The 22,102-nt window shown below is 50.7% G+C and overlaps 1 protein-coding gene across 2 annotated transcripts in view; it reads left to right on the top strand.

Moving 5' to 3' along the window:
• The window catches only part of LOC105484814 (NUAK family kinase 2), a 26,295-nt gene extending 4,193 nt beyond the window's left edge, over positions 1 to 22,102 (top strand). Inside the window, exons 2-8 of one of the 2 annotated variants that reach the window (XR_011613123.1) lie at positions 5,621 to 5,741; positions 8,731 to 8,882; positions 9,241 to 9,306; positions 11,463 to 11,582; positions 12,444 to 12,576; positions 13,252 to 15,721; positions 22,048 to 22,102. Coding sequence is in view for 1 of the 2 variants with exons in the window: in XM_011746818.3 (XP_011745120.2) it covers positions 5,621 to 5,741; positions 8,731 to 8,882; positions 9,241 to 9,306; positions 11,463 to 11,582; positions 12,444 to 12,576; positions 13,252 to 14,315 (1,656 nt within the window). In the remaining variant the exon portion in view is untranslated. Of the gene's footprint in view, positions 1 to 5,620; positions 5,742 to 8,730; positions 8,883 to 9,240; positions 9,307 to 11,462; positions 11,583 to 12,443; positions 12,577 to 13,251; positions 15,736 to 22,047 lie in introns of those variants that run through there. The other variant, XM_011746818.3, reaches the window with a different exon arrangement.

Here is a 22,102-nt window from a genome sequence, read left to right as displayed (position 1 = left end):
CCCAGCCCAACCTCTCCTCCGTTATCTAAATGGGTCATCCTCCAGCTCCTTGCCCTGCCTCCCAGACAGCAGCTGCTCCACTAAACACCAGAGAGGAATCAGGGATCTTGGCTCCAGCTCCAGGTGATAACTGTGACCAGAGATGCCCAGCTTGCACCTTCTCTCCCTCCACCTGGAACCAGCATCTCTGGATCTTCTTTTCCTAAGACCTTTCTACCATCCTCTCCTGAATCCAGATCATTCCTGATCTGAGTCCCTGGGAGGGAGGCAGTGTTTACCAATTGAGCCACAGCACCTACCTCTCCAGGGTGTTGATAAAGGAGTGGGCATATTTGTATGTCTGTAAGTGGGATGGGGTGGCTGGGCGATACTGCACAGCCTGGCCTAGGGCAAGATATAGGGCATTCCCTTCTCCAGGGATGGGAGGCAGGCAGGGAATCTCCATGGCTGAGATAGAAGCTTCTCCAGGCACCATCCTTCCATCTTCAATCCTGATTGTGTCTTGATGGGTTGTGGAACCTTGAAAAATTCAGTGTGCCTTTCTGGGCTTCAGTGTGTGCTGTTTGCAAACTAGGACGAGGAATTAACCCTGCTGCCTTTTCCAATATTCAGGACCGCAGGGCAAGAAAACCACTGGGGCAGAATCAGAAATTACGCTCAAGCAGGCTACTGTGGCTGTAGTATGGGACTCCTTATAATAATCCTTGGCTAGCACCTTCCTGGCATAGTAGCAGGTGGCCCGTTTCTGAAGAAGTTCGGCATAGAATTCTAGAGTTTGGAAGGGTGCGTAGAGATCCTGATGTGCAGATTCGTGAATGTCTCTTTCTGGTCTTTGCTCAAACCTTTCTTTATGCCTGGAATGCCCCTGTTGTCCCTCCGTAGCCCACCTCCCTTGGCTTAGCAAACCTCACTCATCCTTCAAAATCGAAAGCAGTTTTCTCCTGGAGGTGGTTTTCCCTGCTCCTCCTATAGGCAAAGGAAGTTCTTTCCAGTGCTCTTGGAGCCTCTCTGCGGGCAGGGACATCAACTGCCCCATTTATCACAATAGAATGGAGTTTATTTAATTGTTAGTCCTCCCACTGGACTGTGGGACTGTCCAATTTTTATCTGAATCCCTAACACCTATCACAGTGCCAGCCAGGCACATAGTAGGCACTCAGCAGATGATTGAAGAATAAATATCCTTTCATTTTTCAGATGAAGACATGAAAACCAGCCAGATGAGTTAACCAGACTTATTGTCTGGTCAAGTGACTTAAGAGTTGCATAGCTCGATAGGGACAAATAAGGACTAGATACCTGGGCTCTTGATGCCCTCTCCACTAACCAGATATTCAAGTTGACGTTATTATCATTGAATCTGGTTTTCCTTCCCCTTCTGAGTAGGGTGGCCATATAATGTACTGTCTAAACTTGGATACTTTGGAGAGTAAAAGGAGCAATGTTAGTAATTAGACCAGGACTATCTCAGGCATGTGGCCTTCCTGCCTCTGGGTGATTGGTTCAGCAATTGTTACCCTCTTTCCTTGGTTTTGGTCGTCTTATTTTTATTTTTATTTTTTTTTAAGACAGAGTCTCACTCTGTCACCCAGGCTGGAGTGCAGTGGTGCAATCTCAGCTCCCTGCAACTTCCGCCCCCCGGGTTCAAGCAATTCTCATGCCTCAGCCACCGAGTAGCTAAGATTACAGCAATGCATCACCAGGCCCAGCTAATTTTTGTATTTTTAGTAGAGATAGGGTTTCACCATATTGGCCATGCTGGTCTCGAACTTCTGGCCTCAAGTGATTTGCCCGCCTCAGTCTCCCAAAGTGCTGAGATTATAGGCATGAGCCACTGCGCCCAGCCTAATCAACGTATTTTTATTCTAGAGAATATTGCCCGGCTATCTTGCAGATGAGAACAAAGGTCCGGAAAAATTAGTCCTTATAACCAAGTAAACTCCACCCGTGACTAGGAAGAAGAGGAGAAAATCTTATCTGAGCACTGCTCCCATCAGTCAAAGATCATCAGCCCAGTGACTTAACTAGTAAATATTTGTGATTTATGTTCACCAGTAACAACTGTTGGACGCTTTCTGTATGCTGAGCTCTGTCCAGGCCTGAGTGGTTGCTGTAATTTACTTTGACAGGCCAGCCAACAGATAGCTAGAGCCCTCTCCTGTGGGGCCAGGATAGGCTGGAGAGTAGTGGCCCAACCACACCAGGGCAGTGATGCATGGCTCTTCTTGTCTGCCACCTGCTTGGGGACTGATGGAGGCCTGATGACATAACTTGTTTGCTTCCTGGAAAGTGCCAGCCGTACTGTGATCTGCTGGGACCTAATATGGATACCTGGTGGGTCCCTAAGCTACCCCCTGATACCAGAGCACAAACTTGCAGGAGGCTGGAACTGTTCAATGAGGATTAACAATTCTGATGTAGAATCATGGGCTTCTGGAGTTGAAAGAGATGGATCTTGGGGTTCAACTTGTGCACCCTCCCCTATGCAGAGACTCCTCCCAGCCCCGCTAAGACCCCTTTCTCCCTTTTTTGGAACCTCATTTATTTTAGGCCTTGTCATCTTTAGAGTTCTGCCCCCTAAGCCTGTGATGATTTAGTTCACTATTGTCTCTGCGAGTACACAACTGAACATCCAAGATGTGCCTATGCATACATCTTAAGTTCTGAAATAGTTTTCATTATCTGGATATGGGATTTGTGTTTATATATGATTGATCGTTTTCTCTTTATGGACCTTTATCTCCGAAGAGCTCATAGAACTTTATCCATTGTTTTATTTTAAACAAAGAATTTTAGTGAGAAAATAACTTGTCCATAAAATCTCCCCTTCAGGGAGAGGAAAAAGGGTATGGAGGCGAGAGGTGTGTGGGAATGAGCCAAGTTGAATCCAGGAAAGAGAGATGCCTCCTAGTTGAAGGAGAATTCAAGCCCTTTCTACGCCTACCCCGGCCCCCTGCCCAATTCCAAGCCCAGGTTTTTGTTTTTGTTTTTTTGTTTAGCTCACTAGGGAGAGATGTATGGTTTGGAGCAGAAGGGGGATAACCCCATCACATCCCCTGCAGCTGCAGCATGGGCCTCTCCAGCATCCTGGGGAGGAGGCTCCATGGTGACCATCCCTCCCACCTGCCATTGTCCTCCCTGCCTTGCTCAGGGAGGGCCTGAGAGCAGGGCCTCCCCTCTTTCAAGGATGAAGCTAGGGGGGAGGAGCAGGGCGGAGGGCACGCCATCCCTGGCCCGTTGCCGGGGTGACCGGGCCAGGGCATTGTGAGCAGCTCCTCTTACGGGATTAGGGCTGTTCCGCATTCTTGTCGGATGGAGAACACAGGCCGGCAGGGCCTGCTGCCCCTGCAAGCCAGAAGCCATTGTCTGCCTCCAGAGCCCTGTGAAAGGGTGGATTAGAGGCTCCTCCCATCGAGCAGGGGTTTTCTTTTTTCTGTCTCCCTTTGAATCTTGAGGGGAGGCAAACCCTCCTGGGAAATTGAACGAGGAGCTGTTTACCACAGTCTAGGTCTTCAGATTTCTCACAACTTGCCTATCTCCCATAAGAGGAAGACTCGTATTTACCATTTGCGTCCTTGGGCAGCACTTGCCAGGAACTGGCTGGCCCTATGACACCCCACCCCCACCCTGCTCCCGCCCAGCCCTGCAGCCTCTGAGGGCCCCGTGGCATCTCTACAGCTCATTTCATAAACTCAGAGCAGGAAAGCCCCTCAGATCTCTTAGTTCAACCTGTTAGTTTCACAGAAAAAAAAAAAAAAAACCCGGGGCTCTTGAGAAGGGGTGGGACTCGCCCAGGGGGACAGTGACAGACTCCCCAGGCAGCGTCTCTCCCCAACTCTGCGCCTCAGGCCCTGCTCCCTGGTGTTTTCTGGGGTTTTCTCCAGGAGCTGCTGCTGAGGAGGGTGGAGCAGAGAGGGGCTCAGAGCTTTGCTAGCTACACCTCAGTAGCCCTCTTTCCATTTCCTCCTGCCTCACTCCACCCTTCCAGAGCCCACCACACATACTGCCCAGAAGGCTTAGTCCTCCTGTGGTGTTTTTCTCTTGCTGGACTAAGGTAGCAAGCCCTGAGATAACAAGCCACTGTTGAGTTGTTTGTTTCTTGTCAGGGGAGGAACATTTCTTGTCTGAACTGAATAGACTGGTGTTTGGGGGCTTTTTTTTTTTTTTTTTTTCATAATTTTGGGACCAATTTTTAAAAACGTGGTAAAACATACATAAGATAAAAGTTACCATTTTAAGTGTACTGGTAGTGTTAAATTTAACGTTGTTGTAAACCAATCTCCAGAATTCTTTTCATCTTACAAAACCGAAACTATACACATTAAACAACACCTCCCCATTTCCCCTCCCCCAGTTCCTGGTAACCACCGTTCTATTAATATTTTCTGTCCCTATGAATTTGCCTATTCCCGGTACCTCATTTAAGTGGGATCATACAATATTGATCCTTTGGTGACTGGCTTATTTCACTTAGCATAATATTTTCAAGGATCATCCATGTTATAGCATGTGTCAGAATTTCATTCCTTTTTGTGGTTGAATAATATTCTATTCCATCCTATGGACATACCACATGTAATTTATGCCTACATTTCTTTTTTTATTTTTATTTTTTTTTGAGACAGGGTCTCACTCTGTTGCCCAGGCTGTAGTCCAGTGGTACATTCATGGCTCACTGCAACCTCTGCCTCCTGGGCTCAAGCAATTCTCCTACCTCAGCACGCGCCTATAGTGGGACTACAGGCATGTGCCACCATACCTGGCTAGATTTTGTATTTTTTGTACAGACAGGGTTTCACCATGTTGCCCAGGCTGGTTGTGAACTCCTGGCCTCAAGTGATCCTCCTGACTTGGCTTCCCAAAGTGCTTGGATTACAGGCTTGAGCTACTGCAGCCAGACCTATCTCTACTTTTCTTGATGGACATTTGGGTTGTTTCCACTTTGTGGCTAGGGACTGATTGCTTATAGCAAGTTACAGTACTGGGGCAGAAAAAGCACCAAACTGAGAATCAGATGGCCAACAGTCTAATCCAGTTGTGCCAGTTAGTGACCATATGACTGAGCACATCATCTAACCTCTCTGGGTCCCAGTTTCTTCGCCTGTAAAGGGTATTGATGATGCTTTTTGTGCCCACCTCCCAAGGCTGTCATGAGGGCCAATTCATTTACTAATGCACCAAAGAGTTGTTCTGTGCCTACCATGCATCAGGCAGTGTGCTCAGTGTCAAGAATTCAGTGGTGAGCAAAACTGGCTGGTCCTTGCGCATGGTGCAGATTGGCACATTTGCTTTACAATTCATAAAGCATCAGCCTTGCAAATGCAGGTTTTTACCTTCCTTGGCTATCTGTAGACTATGAATAAGGAGGTGACTGGTCCATATTGCTTCCTGCTGCATGGACCATGTGCACTCAGCTCAGATAGGATCTTTTTCTAGAGAAAGTGCTCTCCAGCCTCTCTGCCACCTACCCTGGTGAAGGATGGAGTGGCTTCTCTGGGTGTTCTCTGTGGCCTTTATAGCAGCTATAGGCAAACCACCAGGACCAGGGCCCCCAGAGTGTCCTCTGCCAAATCTTTTCCTGCCAAACCTTTCTCCTCATTCTCCTGCCTTCTATTCCCAGGTGGCCATCAAGTCAATCCGGAAGGACAAAATCAAAGATGAGCAAGATCTGATGCACATACGTAGGGAGATTGAGATCATGTCATCACTCAACCACCCTCACATCATTGCCATCCATGAAGGTACAGTGGGCACTTAAAGCTGGAAGTTGGGGGTCTATGTGTGTGCATATGTGTGTTCACATGCGTGTGTACATGTGTCAGAAGAAATAACATAAAGAAGTAAAAAAGATACAGGTTCTAGAGGTGGGCAGGAGCTGAATTTGAAACTCAACTGTATGACTTTGCACAGCTCATTGAATTTAGTCTCTGGGCTTCAGTTCCTCATTTATAAAATGGGGTAATCCCATCTACATCACAGTGTGGTTGCAAAGATCAAACTGTTTATGTCATTGAATGCTCCACTCATGGGAGGTACTCAAGGAATTGCAGGGTTTTTTGTTGTGATTATTCGGTTTTCCCTACTTGAATACTACCTTCCCAACCCAATGAGCTCCTTAGCAATCTGGGGGAGGAATACTACCTTCCCAACCCAATGAGCTCCTTAGCAATCTGGGGGAGGCTGAAAGACCTGCACCTGTCCCAGATGTGTGGGTGCTATTCTTCATGCATCCCAAGAGCCAGATCTCCTAGAGTCTGACCTGGGCTCTGAATCATTCCTGCCACAGGGCTGGCTCCTACCGCTACTTGTCTTTCTTGGCCTTCTCTTCTCTGACATCAGTGCTGATTTCACCACTCCAGCTGCCCTCCTCCCCGTGACCCAGACAACAAAGTGAGCAAGAGAGGGTGACGAAGGAAAGATGGGGAGCCCTCTCCTACACACACCTGTCTGCGTTGAGCCTTTACATAATATCAGTTAGATGGGAAGCGAGGGATAGCAACAGGAGGGAAGAAAGGGAGCCTGTAGCTCTGCCCTTTGTCTGTCTATTCCTGGTGGGGGAAAAATAGAGCAGTCTCTGCTCTTGGGTCGTGGTCGTAGAAAGATTAAGGGTAGAGCCACTAACATGGCCCTGTGGCTTGAGCCTGTCCCATGAAGAGCCAGGCAAGTGGCTGAGAAGGTTAATTGTATCTCTGTGTGCTTCCCTCAGGGAAGAGTGGGGAGATGACAAAGTATTGGTTAAGCCAGGCTGAGTGTGGTGATTGGGGTGTGTGTGTGTATGTGTGTTTGTATGTGTGTATGAAATCTGCCTTACACCCATATCTCCAGCTAGGCTGAGTGTGGTGATTGGTGTGTGTGCATGTGCGTGCGTGTGCGTGTGTGTGTGAATTCTGCCTTATATCTCCAGCTGGATCTGGGAACTGAGCACTGCAGCTCAGGATATGACTTCTTTGGCACCTTCAGATTCAACAGACATGAGAACATCATAGTGACTGTGTGACTGGAGGGGGTCCCCCAAATTCATCCCCTTCCTGCTATAGGCTTCAAGGGATGTGAGGTAGTGGGTGTGCCTCAGTCCTGGGAACTGACCTCTAACCTAGCTGTTCTCCAAAATGTGCCCTGGCTGGCTTTTGACTCCCAATTTTATGGCACAAAGGTTGCATGCACCCTTGCAGAGATGGTGAGAGCCATAGGGGTGGAGTCTCAGCCAGGCATCCCCAGGAGGCTGGGCCTCCACAGATAAGGGCCATTTACTCCTGTCCCCCTGGAAAAAAGGACAGTCCTCCTGGCCATGTATCCAATTCCCTGGAAGCTGGGACTCCTCTAGGGAGAAGCCTCTTCACTTCACTCCTTCTCAGAGCCTAGACAATATTAGCTCTGGGGCAGACCAAGCAAGCCAAACTCATAGGACCCGTTTGACACAAAGATACAGTGTCATGGACATACATGTTCTAACACACACCAGGCAGAAGGGCCAGTTTGGTGAACCAGCCACGCCCTACCTAGTCTTCAAGTGGCAAGAGGGCCACTCCTACCCAGAGAGATGAGCCAGCTGGGATGGGGTGGCTGCCGGGAACCCAGCCAGTCAATTAATTACCAAATATGTATTGATTGCTTCTGTGTAGAAGGCCTTATTCATGAGGCCCTGCCCTGGATCCTCTGGAAGGAAGTCAGAGATGGTGATGAATATCTCAGCTCTCTGTGGTGCTTTATAGTTCATGATCCACTTTAATATACTTTTATTCCCTCTTCTGATCCTCAAGACAGACATTATTATTGGCCTTATTTTTCAAATGTACGCATGAGGGCATTGATTATAAATATAACTGTGGCCGGGTGCAGTGGCTCACGCCTGTAATCCAAGCACTTTGGGAGGCCAAGGTGGGCAGATCATGCAGTCAGGGGTTCGAGACCAGCCTGGCCAACATGGAGAAACCCCGTCTGTACTAAAAGTACACAAATTAACTGGGCATGGTGGCATGCACCTTTAATCCCCACTACTCAAGAGGCTGAGGCAGGAGAATCGCTCGAACCTGGGAGGTGGAGGTTGCAGTGAGTCGAGACCACGCAACTGCACTCCAGCCTGGATGACAGAGCGAGACTCCGTTTCAATAAATCAATAAATCAATAATATCCAACCATAGGTACCATTTATCGAGTGCTTGTTTATGTGTCAGACCTACACCAGCTTGCTCAGCCAGCCCTGGAACTGCTGCTGACTTTTTATGTTTCTCACCCCAGCCCTGTGAGGTTGCCTTATTATCCTGCTTTTCAAATGAGGAAACTGAGGCACAGTGGTTTAATGACTTGTCCAAGATCACCCAGCAAACCTGCATTCTTACTCATGTCTCTAGAAGACATTTGCCCAACGCCACAAGGTGAAAAAGTACCAGGTTCTTAAACCAAGGAGCCTGGCTTTTCATTCCCATCTAGTGACGTCTCTGGCTTCCTGAAAGGGCAGGGTAATTTTTCAGAATTCCCAAAAGCCTGAACTTCCAAGGAGGCAGAGGGTGAGCCAGTGTCTTTGGCCTTAACTCATGGCTCCTGGAAGATGCTGAGAACTTCCAAGGCCCTTCTTCTGCCCTTATTTGCCACCGTATAGCCCCAATAGCAGATATCCCTGGAGCAGGTCCTGTCTGGTGTGGGGCCCGGGGTGGGGGAGGAGTGAGTCACCCCCAGTGGAGAGCAGTGCACTCTGGGAGGGCCTGACGTTCCTTTCTTTGCTCTGCCCAGTGTTTGAGAACAGCAGCAAGATCGTGATCGTCATGGAGTATGCCAGCCGGGGCGACCTTTATGACTACATCAGCGAGCGGCAGCAGCTCAGTGAGCGCGAGGCTAGGCATTTCTTCCGGCAGATCGTCTCTGCCGTGCACTACTGCCATCAGGTGAGCACCTACCTGCTCCAGCCGTGTTCTCAGCGGGTGGTCGCTGGGGCTCTGCGGCTGTTTTGGACCAGAGAGGTTCCATGACTTATCCAGGATCACACAGGGAGACAGAAACAGAGGCAAAACTAGATTCTGGACTCTCAGGGAAATGCTGGTGTCTCTAACTTTGAGTCCCTTACCCGGGGATAGAAGGGCCTGTGATTTCTTGCAGCCCACACCAATAAAGATGGGCATTCCCAGCCTACCTGTGCTCAAGCCCACTTGGCTCCCTTTGTGTTTACCTCAGTCTCCAGATTAGGCCCCTCATCACCTTCCGTTCCGTCGCGACCTTCCCCTGACTGCCCCCTCCTTCTTTCAGAATAGAGTTGTCCACCGAGATCTCAAGCTGGAGAACATCCTCTTGGATGCCAATGGAAATATCAAGGTGAGTCCCACTTCTTATTTCTAGAAGCCTCCCTGCCCACCCCAGCTTTTCTGCACTGTCCCCAGCCAAGTAGCTCTAAGCTCTTGGTGGATTCCTGAAGGAGCTGAGCAAGGCTGACCTTCATTGGTACTGGTAGGGACCTCAGCCGTCATCCATTCCAACACCTCATTGTGTGGATGGAGAGCTGGGGCCTCAGCTGAGGGGTGCTTTGCACAAGATCACACAACTAGTGTGTGGCTGAGCCTGGACTAGAACCAAGATCTTCTGACTCCCAGATCAGTGCTCCTTTGATGTCATAAGGGTGACAGGAGTCTAGATCTAAGGTCAGGTTTAATACAACCTTGGGATGGGCACGGCCTGAGTTCTTCTCCCTGCCCATGTGTGTACACACTTGCATACACACACACATGCATGCTTTAATCTGCTACAATTAGCCAGGCGCGGTGGCTCACGCCTGTAATCCCAGCACTTCGGGAGGCCAAGGCGGGTGGATCACGAGGTCAGGAGATCAAGACCATCCTGGCTAACACGATGAAACCCCGTCTCTAGTAAAAATACAAAAAATTAGCCAGGTGTGTCTGGCGCCTGTAGTCCCAGCTACTCGGGAGGCTGAGGCAGGAGAATGGCGTGAACCTGGGAGGTGGAGCTTGCAGTGAGCCGAGATCGCGCCACTGCACTCCAGCCTGGGTGACAAAGCGAGACTCCATCTCAAAAAAAAAAAAAACCTGCTACAATTAGATAGCCCTCTGGAAACTTCCCACAGATGAAGGACTCCAGCTCCAGCTTCCTGCTTTCTGCAGCTGCTTAAGTAGTTAAATTCAGGCATGGAAAAGTTCATGTTGATGGGATAAACTGAGATCTCAGGGCTGGAGGAAGGACATGGCACCGGGGAGGCTGGCCCCTGCAGGCACCTGGGAAGGTGACGCTGTACTCTGACCCTCTTCAGAATCTTCCTGAACCCAGGCCATAGTCTCTTCCAGTGGCTCCTGACCTGTACCATAAGGTGCCCTGGTACTGAGTTCATTCCCTCTTACCAGTCAATTCCCGGAGCAGGTGGGGCGGTCTTTGATGCTGACCAGAAGGGAGGGAAGCCACAGCCAGTAAACCCACATAATCGGGCACAAACATGGACAGGCATGAACTTTCCTGTCTCTACCAATCATGTGCTTCATTATGGGCTTCAACTGGCAACTGCTTGATAAGAGCCCAATAAAACCATAAACAAAGGAGCCAGGGTTTCATAAACAGCCCCTCCCCACCCTGAACACACATAACCTCTGATGGGGTGAAGAGGTGGGGAGCACGAGGGCATGGCCTCAGCCTCTTACTGAGGATAGGTGGGAAAGGGTGCCTCCGGGGAATGAGACGATGGGGTCGGGTTCTCAAGCCCTCAATATCAGATGGTTCAGGGAGTCCTGGGCTGTAACCACAGCCCTGACGTTTGTTCTGCCCTCATTATTGCTTCTGAGCTATATTGGGCTGACCCCAGGTTTCTGCCACCAAGTTCTTGCCCAGGTGTGCACACAAGAATAAGCCCTTTGCTAGGAAGGGCAGCTCAAGTCTTATGTGGTTCATTGGTTACAGGGCTTGCTTGTTCCTGAGGGCCATGACATTATCACAAGATGCTGGCTTTCCCCTTCCATCTGGCTGACCCTCCTTTCCATCACTAAACATCCTTAGAACCTCATGCAGGCTCTCAGCTGGGCTAGCAGCTGCAGGAGAGGTGGGGGCAAGGAGGTCGGCATGGGAGTGTACAGTCTGTCTGGAAGGCAGATCTAATGAGCAGGGGCTCCAGGGAGGCATTGGAAACTCTAGGCTTCTAGAAGAAGGAAATGGAAGACTTTCCAAGGGATATGGGCATGAGAGAGCATCTCTGTAGTGGAATGCCACGTGAGCAAAGCGGTCTGGGGAGCAGTGAGGATCCTGAAGCCCCCACATACCTCTGCCTAGATGCTCCTTACTGACACGGCTCCTCAGGGTTCGTTCTTCCAGGGCCTGAGCTATGCTGACAGTGCTCAGTGTGGGGTGGGGATCATGGAGACCCTTTCCTCCACTGGAGCCTGTGTTTCCCCAGGGTCCGAAGAGGGTGGGCCAAGAGCTACAGAAAAACCCAGGCCTTGACATGACCTGTGCCCGTGTTTGATTCAATCCTGCAGATTGCTGACTTCGGCCTCTCCAACCTCTACCATCAAGGCAAGTTCCTGCAGACATTCTGTGGGAGCCCCCTCTATGCCTCGCCGGAGATTGTCAATGGGAAGCCCTACACAGGCCCAGAGGTAAGTGACCACTCTCCCCTGCCGGCCTGCCTCGGGTGTTTACTATGACTTTAGATCCTGGGAGATTAATGGGCTAGTTTTCTCATTATTCACCTTTTCAGAGCACAAAACTCAAGCCTCCCAAAAAGTAGTAACTTGCCAGGTGTCTGGCCACGAGTGGCAAAACTAGAACTAGGCCGGGCGCAGTGGCTCACACCTGGAATCCCAGCACTTTGGGAGGTCCACAAGTGGACCACTTACTTGAGGTTGGGAGTTCAAGACTAGCCTGGCCAACGTGGTGAAACCCCGTCTTTACTAAAAAAAATACAAAAATAATGGGGCTTTATGGCATACACCTGTAATCCCAGTTACTTGGGAGGCTGAGGCAGGAGAATCACTTGAACCTGGGAGGCAGAGTTTGCAGTGAGCCGAGATCATGCCACTGCACTCCAATCTGGGCAACAGAGCAAGACTCCATCTCAAAAAAAATGAAAAAGAAAACAAAACCAAAAAAACCCTAGAACTAGAACTTAGGTCTCCTGCCTCCTAGGTTAGTTCTTTGCCTCCTTCACCTTCCTCGTTCCTGGTACCTTTCCCGGCACCCAGTCCAGCCTCCCAAGAGTGACGCAGAGATGGTATCTGTCACAACCACCCCTTCCCCAGCCCAGAAGAGATGACCTGGCTCTAGCTCTTGTGCTTGTGGCTGTCCCTCCCAGGGAAAGCGATTGACAACATCTCAGCCCCCTTCTGCAGCATCCCCGTCTTGGCCCCTGGGTAGGAGAGGTGGGTCATCCTCAGGTGTGCTGGCCTCTGAGTTCTCCAGCATGTACCATTTTCTCATCTGGTATGGGCATCCCTGCTGACCTCCCCTGTCTCTCTCAGGTGGACAGCTGGTCCCTGGGTGTTCTCCTCTACATCCTGGTGCATGGCACTATGCCCTTTGACGGGCATGACCATAAGATGCTGGTGAAACAGATCAGCAACGGGGCCTACCGGGAGCCACCTAAACCTTCTGGTGAGTGAGAGGGGTGGGTGCTCTTATCCAGGCCTGGGGTGTCCTTCACTCATTCCTAAGGCAAGAACTACACAGTGGCACTAAAGTCAAAAGGGCAACAGTCCATCATGACCCATGGTAGGTTAGGGGACCGTCCACCGTATGTCCAATGTCGAGACCTCTGGGGAAGGAGGGGATAGCTTTCTTCCCATAGGGGCATGCTCGATTATATTCGGGAAGTGGTTCCTAAGCTCCTTCCTTTGCTACAGTTGTCTCATTTCCTATTGCTTTTGTTCTCATCCTCAGAAACCTTTTTGTCCTTGACTATGACTTAGAAGGCAGGAGGAAGGGTGTGAGAGCCCCAGTTTACCCTGAACACAGTCTCTACCCTCAGAGGGTTGAATTGCAATGGAGAGAGAGAGAGGATAGATACCAACATACTCACAAGGGCTCATGAAGGGGTCACAGTCCTGAGGGGTCAGAGGACAGAGAGGCAGCTGGAGGAGTCAGTCCAGGAACTGTGGACTGGGGAGCTGTCCTGGGCCAAGGCATGTACAGAGCCGTAGGCTGGAAGGGACGCATCCAACCCAGGAGTAAGCAGTGTCTTAGCTCAAAAGGGGATGAGCTGGGGACAGGGGACAGGGAGTGCCTATTCTGGGAGTTGCCAAACTGAAGCACCTGCCTTTTGTCTTCCAGACGCCTGTGGCCTGATCCGGTGGCTGTTGATGGTGAACCCCACCCGCCGGGCCACCCTGGAGGATGTGGCCAGTCACTGGTGGGTCAACTGGGGCTACGCCTCCCGTGTGGGAGAGCAGGAGGCTCCGCACGAGGGTGGGCACCCTGGCAGTGACTCTGCCCGGGCCTCCATGGCTGACTGGCTCCGGCGTTCCTCCCGCCCCCTCCTGGAGAATGGGGCCAAGGTGTGCAGCTTCTTCAAGCAGCATGCGCCTGGTGGGGGAAGCACCACCCCTGGCCTGGAGCGCCAGCATTCACTCAAGAAGTCCCGCAAGGAGAATGACATGGCCCAGTCTCTCCACGGTGACCCAGCTGATGACACTGCCCCTCGCCCTGGCAAGAGCAACCTCAAGCTGCCGAAGGGCATTCTCAAGAAGAAGGTGTCAGCCTCTGCAGAGGGGGCACAGGGGGACCTTCAGGAGCTCAGCCCGATCCCTGCGAGCCCAGGGCAGGCTCCCCCCCTGCTCCCCAAGAAGGGCATCCTCAAGAAACCCCGACAGCGCGAGTCTGGCTACTACTCCTCCCCCGAGCCCAGTGAATCTGGGGAGCTCTTGGATGCAGGCGACGTGTTTGTGAGCGGGGATCCCAAGGAGCAGAAGCCCCCGCAAGCCTCAGGGCTGCTCCTCCATCGCAAAGGTATCCTCAAACTCAACGGCAAGTTCTCCCGGGCAACCTTGGAGCTCGCGGCCCCCACCACCTTCGGCTCCTTGGATGAACTCGCCCCACCTCGCCCCCTGGCCCAGGCCAGCCGACCCTCAGGGGCTGTGAGCGAGGACAGCATCCTGTCCTCTGAGTCCTTTGAACAGCTGGACTTGCCTGAACGGCTCCCAGAGCCCCCGCTGCGGGGCTGTGTGTCTGTGGACAACCTCATGGGGCTTGAGGAGCCCCCCTCTGAGGGCCCTGGAAGCTGCCTGAGGCGCTGGCGGCAGGATCCTTTGGGGGACAGCTGCTTTTCCCTGACGGACTGCCAGGAGGTGACAGCGACCTACCGACAGGCACTGAGGGTCTGCTCAAAGCTCACCTGAGTGGGGTAGGCATTGCCCCAGCCTGGGCAGGCTCTCAGATGCAGCTGGCTGTACCCCAAGGGGAGATGCCTTCTCCCCCACCTCCCAGGACCTGCATCCCCACTCAGAAGGCTGAGACAGTTTGCAGTGGAGCCCTGGACGGGGCTGGATGTGGGAAGTAGGCAAATGAAGTGCGTCAAGGGTTCAGTGTCTGTCTTCAGCCCTGCTGAACCAAGAGGATAATAGAGAAAGAGAGGGGAACGGGAAGGCCCGAGACAGAGTCCACGTTGCCCATTTCTTGTGCATGACAGAGTCCAGGTTGCCTGTTTCTTGTGCACGTGGTGGGGCCACAGAGACCTGGAAAGTAAACTCTCCCAGGGCCCATCTCCTGCATCCCATGAATACTCTGTACACATGGTGCCTTCTAAGGACAGCTCCTTCCCTACTCATTCCCTGCCAAGTGGGGTCAGACCTCTTTACACACACATTCCCATTCCTACCAACCACCAGAACTGGATGGTGGCATCCCTAAGGTGCCTGAGGCATCCTGGGAATGGTCTGGAGTAACCCTTCCTTATTTTTATTTTTATTTATTTATTTATTTTTTTGAGACGGAGTTTCGCTCTCGTTGCCCAGGCTGGAGTGCAATGGCGTGATCTTAGCTCACCTCAACCTCCGCCTCCCTGGTTCAAGTGATTCTCCTGCCTCAGCCTCCGTAGTAGCTGGGATTACAGGCATGTGCCACCACGCCCGGCTAATTTTGTATTTTTAGTAGAGACAGGGTTTCTCCATGTTGGTCAGGCTGGTCTCAAACTCCTGACCTCAGGTGATTCACCCGCCTCAGCCTCCCAAAGTGCTGGGATTACAGGTGTGAGCCACCATGCCCGACCTAACCCTTCTTATTTAGCCTAGGAGTAAGAGAACACAATCTCTGTTTCTTCAGTGGTTCTCTTTCCTTTTTCATCCTCCAAACCTGGCCTGAGCCTCCTGGAGTTGCTGCTGTGAATCTGAAAGACTTGAAAAGCCTCCGCCTGCTGTGTGGACTTCATCTCAAGGGGTCCAGGCTCTTCTGGACTCCACCTTGGACCTCAGAGACTCAGAACTTCTGCCTCTAAGCTGCTCTAAAGTCCAGACTATGGATGTGTTCTCTGGGCCTTCAGAACTCTAGAGTGTCCATATTTATTTTTTATGTTCTCAGCTTTGTGTTTTAGGAAAAGTGAATCTTGCTGTTTTCAATAATGTGAATTCTATGTTCTGGGAAAATCCACTATGACATCTAAGTTTTGTGTACAGAGAGACATTTTTGCAACGATTTCCACCTCCTCCCACGGCCCCTCCACACCCCACTCCACACTCTGAGTCTCTCTACCTAATGGTCTCTACCTAATGGATCTTCGTGGCCAAAAAGTACCATTAAAACCAGAAAGGTGATTGGAAGCAGGCCCTGCTGTTCTCTGTGGTGATTGAGGTGGGGAGGGATGGTGCTGAGCAGGTTTTTGAGCCTTCTCCTAATACTGGTTCCCCTAGGCTGCCAGGGATGGGAAGTAGAAAAACTGCCGAATCAAAACAAATGTGAGCTCAGTAGCTCTGGCCTGACCCTAAGCACACAGGTGGGAAGGCCCTGGGCCCAGGGTCCCAGTTGTTCTTCTGGCCTTTGGCACTAAAGTAGAAGTGGATTTGGCAGATTATCCCACCCTGCCCCCACCACCTGCCTCCTCCCACCCCTGCTCCTGTCTGCTAGAGCCCTGCTCCTGCTGGGTAAAGACACCCCCACTGCCTTTATTCTCTCCCTCCTAAGAAATCCCCTTTACTCTGGTGCTGGGCAGCTTCTCCCCCCTCCGTCCTCACTGCCTGACTCCTAGAGAAAGCAAAGAATGCCTGGAATGTCCACCCCCACCATACGCCAACTCCCTCAGCCCCCTGCAGAGCATTCCCCACACGCCTGCTCCATTGAGAAACTCCCAGGCTCCGAGGGCTGGGGATGAAAGGGAGGGTGAGGACAAAGTGCCGGCCAGCAGCCGGCTGGCTCTGGCTTCAGGCAGCCTCCCTCCCCTACCCGCGACCCACTCTGGTAGTCACAGGAGGCTTCCAAACATCCCCAGCTCTGGCTCCGGCCCCACGACACACCTGTCCTGCCAGCTGTCGGTGCCTGCCCAGTGGAGCGTTGGACCTCCCCTCCCACACCTGGAGAGCTGAGCTGGCAAAGTCACGAGTCTGCAAAGGAGATGGGGAGGGCAAGGCAACTATGGGGTCAAGGTGGGAGAGCAAACAAGACATTGCTTAGGCGACACTGGAGTACTTAGGTCTTAAGTCTCTGAGGTCCTACTCAGTGCTGAAACTCTGGGCTAGACTCTGGGTAAACATGGAAAAAATCCAGGGGGCGGGTTTATCTCCAGAAGCTTAGAGTTCAGCTGTGGGGTTAGCAGTGCTCCTTTATTCATTCCTCTCATGAATCAAGCCCTTTTGTGTGCTAAGCTTAGTAGAAGACAGAGGTAATTGCTGTATCCCTGGTGCAAAAAACAAAAAAACAAAAACAAAAAGAAAAAGAGATCTTAGCCTCAAGGAGGTTACAGACTAGGGGTAAGGTAGCATGCAATAAATTCAATCAGAAATGGTTACTGGTTCAGATCCTGTTGAAAGGGAGTTTGGATGATGGAAAGAATTGCATCTTGGGAGATAATAATAGGCGCTACCATTCACGAAGTTTTATGGGTCAAGCTCTTTAGGTGTCTTACCTCACGTAACGCTCACGATAGCCTTGTTAGTTCAGTACTATTTTTATTATTCTCATTTTATAAAAGAAATGGAGACAAAAACATCAAGTAAGCCAGGCGCAGGTGGCTCACATCTGTAATCCCAGCACTTTGGGAGGCCGAGACAGAAGCATTGCTTGTCAGGAGCTCGAGACCAGCCTGGCCAACACAGTGAAATCCTGACTTTACTAAAAATACAAAAACTTAGCCACACATGGTGGCTCACACCTCTAGGCCCAGCTACTTGGGAGGCTGTGGCAGGAAAAACCCTTGAACCTGGGAGGCGGAAGTTGCAGTGAGCCGAGATTGTGCCACTGCACTCCAGCCTGGGCGACAGAACAAGATTCTGTCTCAAAAAAAAGATAGCAAATGGGGAAATCAGACCTCAAACCCAGGTCTGACATCCCACAGACTCACGTGAACTGCATGGGGTTTGGAGAATTGGATAAAAGAATGTTTAAGTGTAGGAACTATAAATTTATATGCCAGGTTTATTTATAAATATTTATTATCTGCCATATTTATTATATGAGCATCCATTATATGCCAGGTTCTTTTGCAGGCACAAGGAATATGCCAATTTCCAAAGTGCCCTTTCCTAGTCTCCACAAGCCCTGAGAGAAAGCTAAGAAAGAAGAGAGTGAGGCTGGGCGTGGTGGCTCATGCCAGTAATCCCAGCACTTTGGGAGGCCAAGGTGGGTGGATCACCTGAGGTCAGGAGTTCGAGATCCGCCTGGCCAACATGGTGAAACCCCGTCTCTACTAAAAAAAATTTTTAAAATTTTAAAAAAATTAAAAATTAAAAAAAAAATTAATGGCCAGCTAATTTTTGTATTTTTAGTAGAGACAGGGTTTCACCATGTTGGCCAGGCTGGTCTCGAACTCCTGACCTCAGGTGATTCTGCCTGCTTCTGCCCCCCAAAATGCTGGGATTACAGGCATGAGCCACCATGCCAAGTCTATTTATTTATTTACTTATGAGACAGCATCTCACTCTGTTGCCCAGACTGGAATACAGTGGTGCAATCTCTGCTCACTGCAACCTGTGCCTCCCGGGCTCAAGCAATCCTCCCACCTCAGCCTCCCAAATAGCTGGTACTACAGGTGTGTGCTACCATTCCTGACTGATTTTTCTTCTTTCTTTTTTGAGACAGGTTCTCACTCTGTTGCCCAGGCTGGAGTACAGTGGTACAATCTTGGCTTATTGCAGCCTTGACCTCCCAGGCTCAAGCAATCCTCCCACCTCAGCCTCCCGAGTAGCTGAGACTACAGATGTGAACCACCACACCCGTCTAACTTTTGTATTTTTTTGTAGAGACAGGGTTTCGCCATATTGCCCAGGCTGGTCTGGAACCCCTGGACTTGAGTGACCTGCCCACCTTGACCTCCCAGAGTGCTGGGACTACAGGCTTGAGCCACTGTGCCTGGCCATGGCTGTTTAATATACTATATCATTTACTTATTTACTATACTTGTCTGTCTTTCTCCACTAGAATAGATGCCCCATAAGACAAAAATCTCAGTTTTGTTCACAGATGTATCTCCAGAGCCTGGAGCAGTATACACTGTTGGCTCTCAGTAAATACTGAATGAATGACTGAATGACCGAATGAACATCATACTTTTTTTTCTTTTGAAACAGAGTCTTGCTCTGTCCCCCCCAGGCTGGAGTGCAGTGGCTCGATCTCGGCTCACTGCAATCTCCACATCTCTCTTGCCTCAGCCTCCTGCGTGGCTGGGATTACAGGCACACGCCACCACACCCAGCCAATTTTTGTAATTTTAGTAGAGACTGGGTTTCATCATGTTGGCCAGGCTGGTCTCGAACTCCTGACCTCAAGTGACCCGCCCGCCTCAGCCTCCCAAAGTGCTGGGATTACAGGCGTGAGCCACCACGCCCAGCCTGAATGAATGGCCTATGTAGGTGGTTGCCTTATCAAGCTGAATCTAGTGTCTCAGTAGCCCCCACTCAATGGTCCTGGTCCTGCTCTCTGAGCCATGTCCTGTACATCTATTCTCTTTTCCAAAAAATCAACCCTGTTGTCTATTATGTGATTCCCACCCACTGCCCTTCCCCTACTTTAGAAGTGCCCAGGCTCTTCAGCTAAGACCCAGGACTCTTCCTTTGTCCTAGGTCCATCCTTGCCCTCAAGACATGTGTGGGCTATCAGTCAGCAGGCTTCAGATTCTGACTGGAAGAGCTGAAGTCCGCCTCTAGCAGCGCTACTGGAGTGTGGGGATTGTGCTTTGCAGGGGACTGTTGTTTCCAGACAGTGATCCAGAGCTCTGGATCACTGTCTCCCCTCTCACTTTATCTGCCCAAGGAGAGTCCAAGGAAGCTGATGGGATGGGGTAGGGGGAGAGGTGAAGGGGTCATCTTGACGGTGGGGACTAACATGCCACTGCAGTTTCCCTCCCTCCACACAGAGGACTGCCTGGACTTGCCCCAGGAAAGGGCTGAGGACGGGGAGAGGATTCCTACCAGGATTTCATGGTCCTGGTTGCAGAAGGCCCTTTCCTGTCTCTTAAAACTGCTTCCCCACCTCCCCCAACCCTCGTCATCGTCTGGGTTCTTCACATTCCGGAAGCACTGATGTGGCACTAAATATTCCTGCAGCTCCAGCCTTCTCCCTTGGGGGCCCACATCATCGCTGTGAGCCTGGTTTCTGGAATGTTTTTGGTATGAAGTGTCCAGGCAGGTGAGGGGAAGGGCTGTGCAGGGCGGGATCCACAGCCCCTCATCTAGGTCTCTTTGGAACCAATAAAATGGATACTCTCTTCCAGCTCAGATTTTCTTTCCCCAGAAGGCTTCCCCCACATCCACCCCCTCACCTTGCCCACCCTTTCCTCCACCTGGCTTAGAAGAGGTTACATAAGCAGATGTAGGCGGACACAGATGTTAGGACTCTCCTTTCCTGAAAGTCCACATCCCCCAGTCTCTGCTGAGACAGCACTGGCAGAAAGGGCTGTGTCCTCTCCCTCCCTCCCCATTCCACACCCTGTGCTTCCCTTAGGTACAGGCTGTCCCTCCACTGTGTCCTCCTCTCCTCCATCCCCTCCCATTCTAGTCCTGTCCCTCACCCTTCAGCTTCTCCCACTCACTCTCTCTCTCTCTTTTTTTTTTTTTTTTTTTTTTTGAGACCGAATCTCGCTCTGTCACCCAGGTTGGAGTGCAATGGTGCAATCTAGGCTCACTGCAACCTCCACCTCCTGGGTTCAAGTGATTTTCCTGCCTCAGGCTCCCAAGTAGCTGGGACTACAAACATGCTCCACCATGCCTGGCATGGTGGCGGATGCCCATAATCCCAGCTACTCAGGAGGCCGAGGCAGTAGAATAGCTTGAACCCAGGAGGCAGAGGTTGCAGTGAGCCAAGATAGTGCCACTGCACTCCAACCTGAGTGATAGAGCAAGACTCCATCTCAAAAAATAAACAAATATATAGTCATGACGAGAATTCGGAAAATACTAATAATTAGGATGGGGTATGGGGATGGAGAGGAGACAGAAATGAAATTTTAAAGAAGGGTGATCAGAGAAGGCCTTCCTGAGAAGGTGGCATTTGAACAAAGACCTGGTGGCAGGGGATGCAGGTGGAACTAGCTATGTGGCTATCTGGGGGAACAGTGTTCAGGGTGGAAGGAACAACCAATGCAAAGACCTTAAAGCAATAGCAGGTTACAAGTCCTAGAACAGCCAGTGAGGCTGGAGCAGAGTGAATGAGAGAGCAGCAGTAGACGTGTCAGGAGAGGTAACAAGGGTGGGGAAGGTAGATTACACAGGGCCTTGTGAACCATTATATGAGCTCCAGCTTTTATTCAGAATGAAATGGCAAACCACCAAGAAGTTCTGAGCAAAGGAATGACATTTTTTTTTAGATAGAATTAAAAAAAAATTCTTCTGCTTGTTGAGAGTAGCCATGGGAGGATCGATGTTGTCCGATTCTGGAAGGAGGTTGTCCAATTCTGGAAAGGGGCTTGGACTAAAGTCTGTAGCAAAGAAATGACAAGTTGTCAGATTTCTAACATATTCCGAAGCTAGAGCCAACAGGCTTTCCTGATAGATTAGATGTAGGGTATGAAAGAAAGAGGGAAACCAAAAATCACTCCACAGCCTTTGGCATGAGAAACTTGGAGGGTGGAGTGTCCATTAGCTGGGTTAGGGAAGGCCTGCAGATGGAGGAGGTGTGAGGTGAAGTCAGAGGCACTTAGGCCTCCAGGCAAAGATAAGTGGTATGAGGAGCCTGGAGTTTGAGAGATTTGGGTTGGAGATAGAGATGTGGGGGCTGTTGCTAGAAGGAATTTCTGCTTCAGGTGGAAAATCCAGCCAGATGACACCTGAAGAAGTCCCTTCCATCTGTAAAGATTCTAGGATTGTATTAACTAGGAAAGCAGAAAGCAGTTCTTTCCAAAGCTTGTCTGATATGATTATGTGAGGAGGTGGGCAGTGCTGCGATGAGGAGGTGGGTAGTGCTGCGATGAGGAGGCATGTTTTGCCTGGTGGGGACTGGCTTTCTCCACCCGATAAAGTCTTTTTTTTTTTTTTTTTGACACAGGGTCTCACGCTGTGGCCCAGGCTGGAGTGCAGTGGTGCAATCTCAGCTCACGGCAGCCTCGACCTCCTGAGGGCAAGCGATCCTCCCACCTCAGCACCCCCTGCTCCTCCAGTAGCTGGGACTACAGGTGCACACCACCACGCCCAGCTAATTTTTTTGTATTTTTGGTAGAGACAGGGTTTTGCCATGTTGGCCAGGTTGGTCTCAAACTCCTCACCTCAAGGATCCACCTGCCTCGGCCTCCCAAAGGGCTGGGACCACAGGCTTGAGCTACTGGGCCTGGCCAAAGTCTTTCACAGATTTTTATAAGAAGGTTAGAGAAGTCACCCTTCGACCAGAGCTCTGCCTCTGACATTGGCCCCTACAGAGGGGCTGTGAGTCACTTTATACAGCAGAGGCCCCAGGCTGGGAGAAGGATTCCCACTCAATATTCTTTCTATGTTTCAGAACTTTCTACTTCAGATCCCTGAAGGAGCCTGGAATCGGAGCACACCCCAGTGAG

This window comes from Macaca nemestrina, chromosome 1 (genome assembly GCF_043159975.1).
Source record: "Macaca nemestrina isolate mMacNem1 chromosome 1, mMacNem.hap1, whole genome shotgun sequence".
In the NCBI taxonomy this organism is placed as follows: Eukaryota; Metazoa; Chordata; class Mammalia; order Primates; family Cercopithecidae; genus Macaca; species Macaca nemestrina.
The sequence above is the reverse complement of the archived record's forward strand: the minus strand, read 5'-3'. Positions and strand labels throughout refer to the sequence as shown.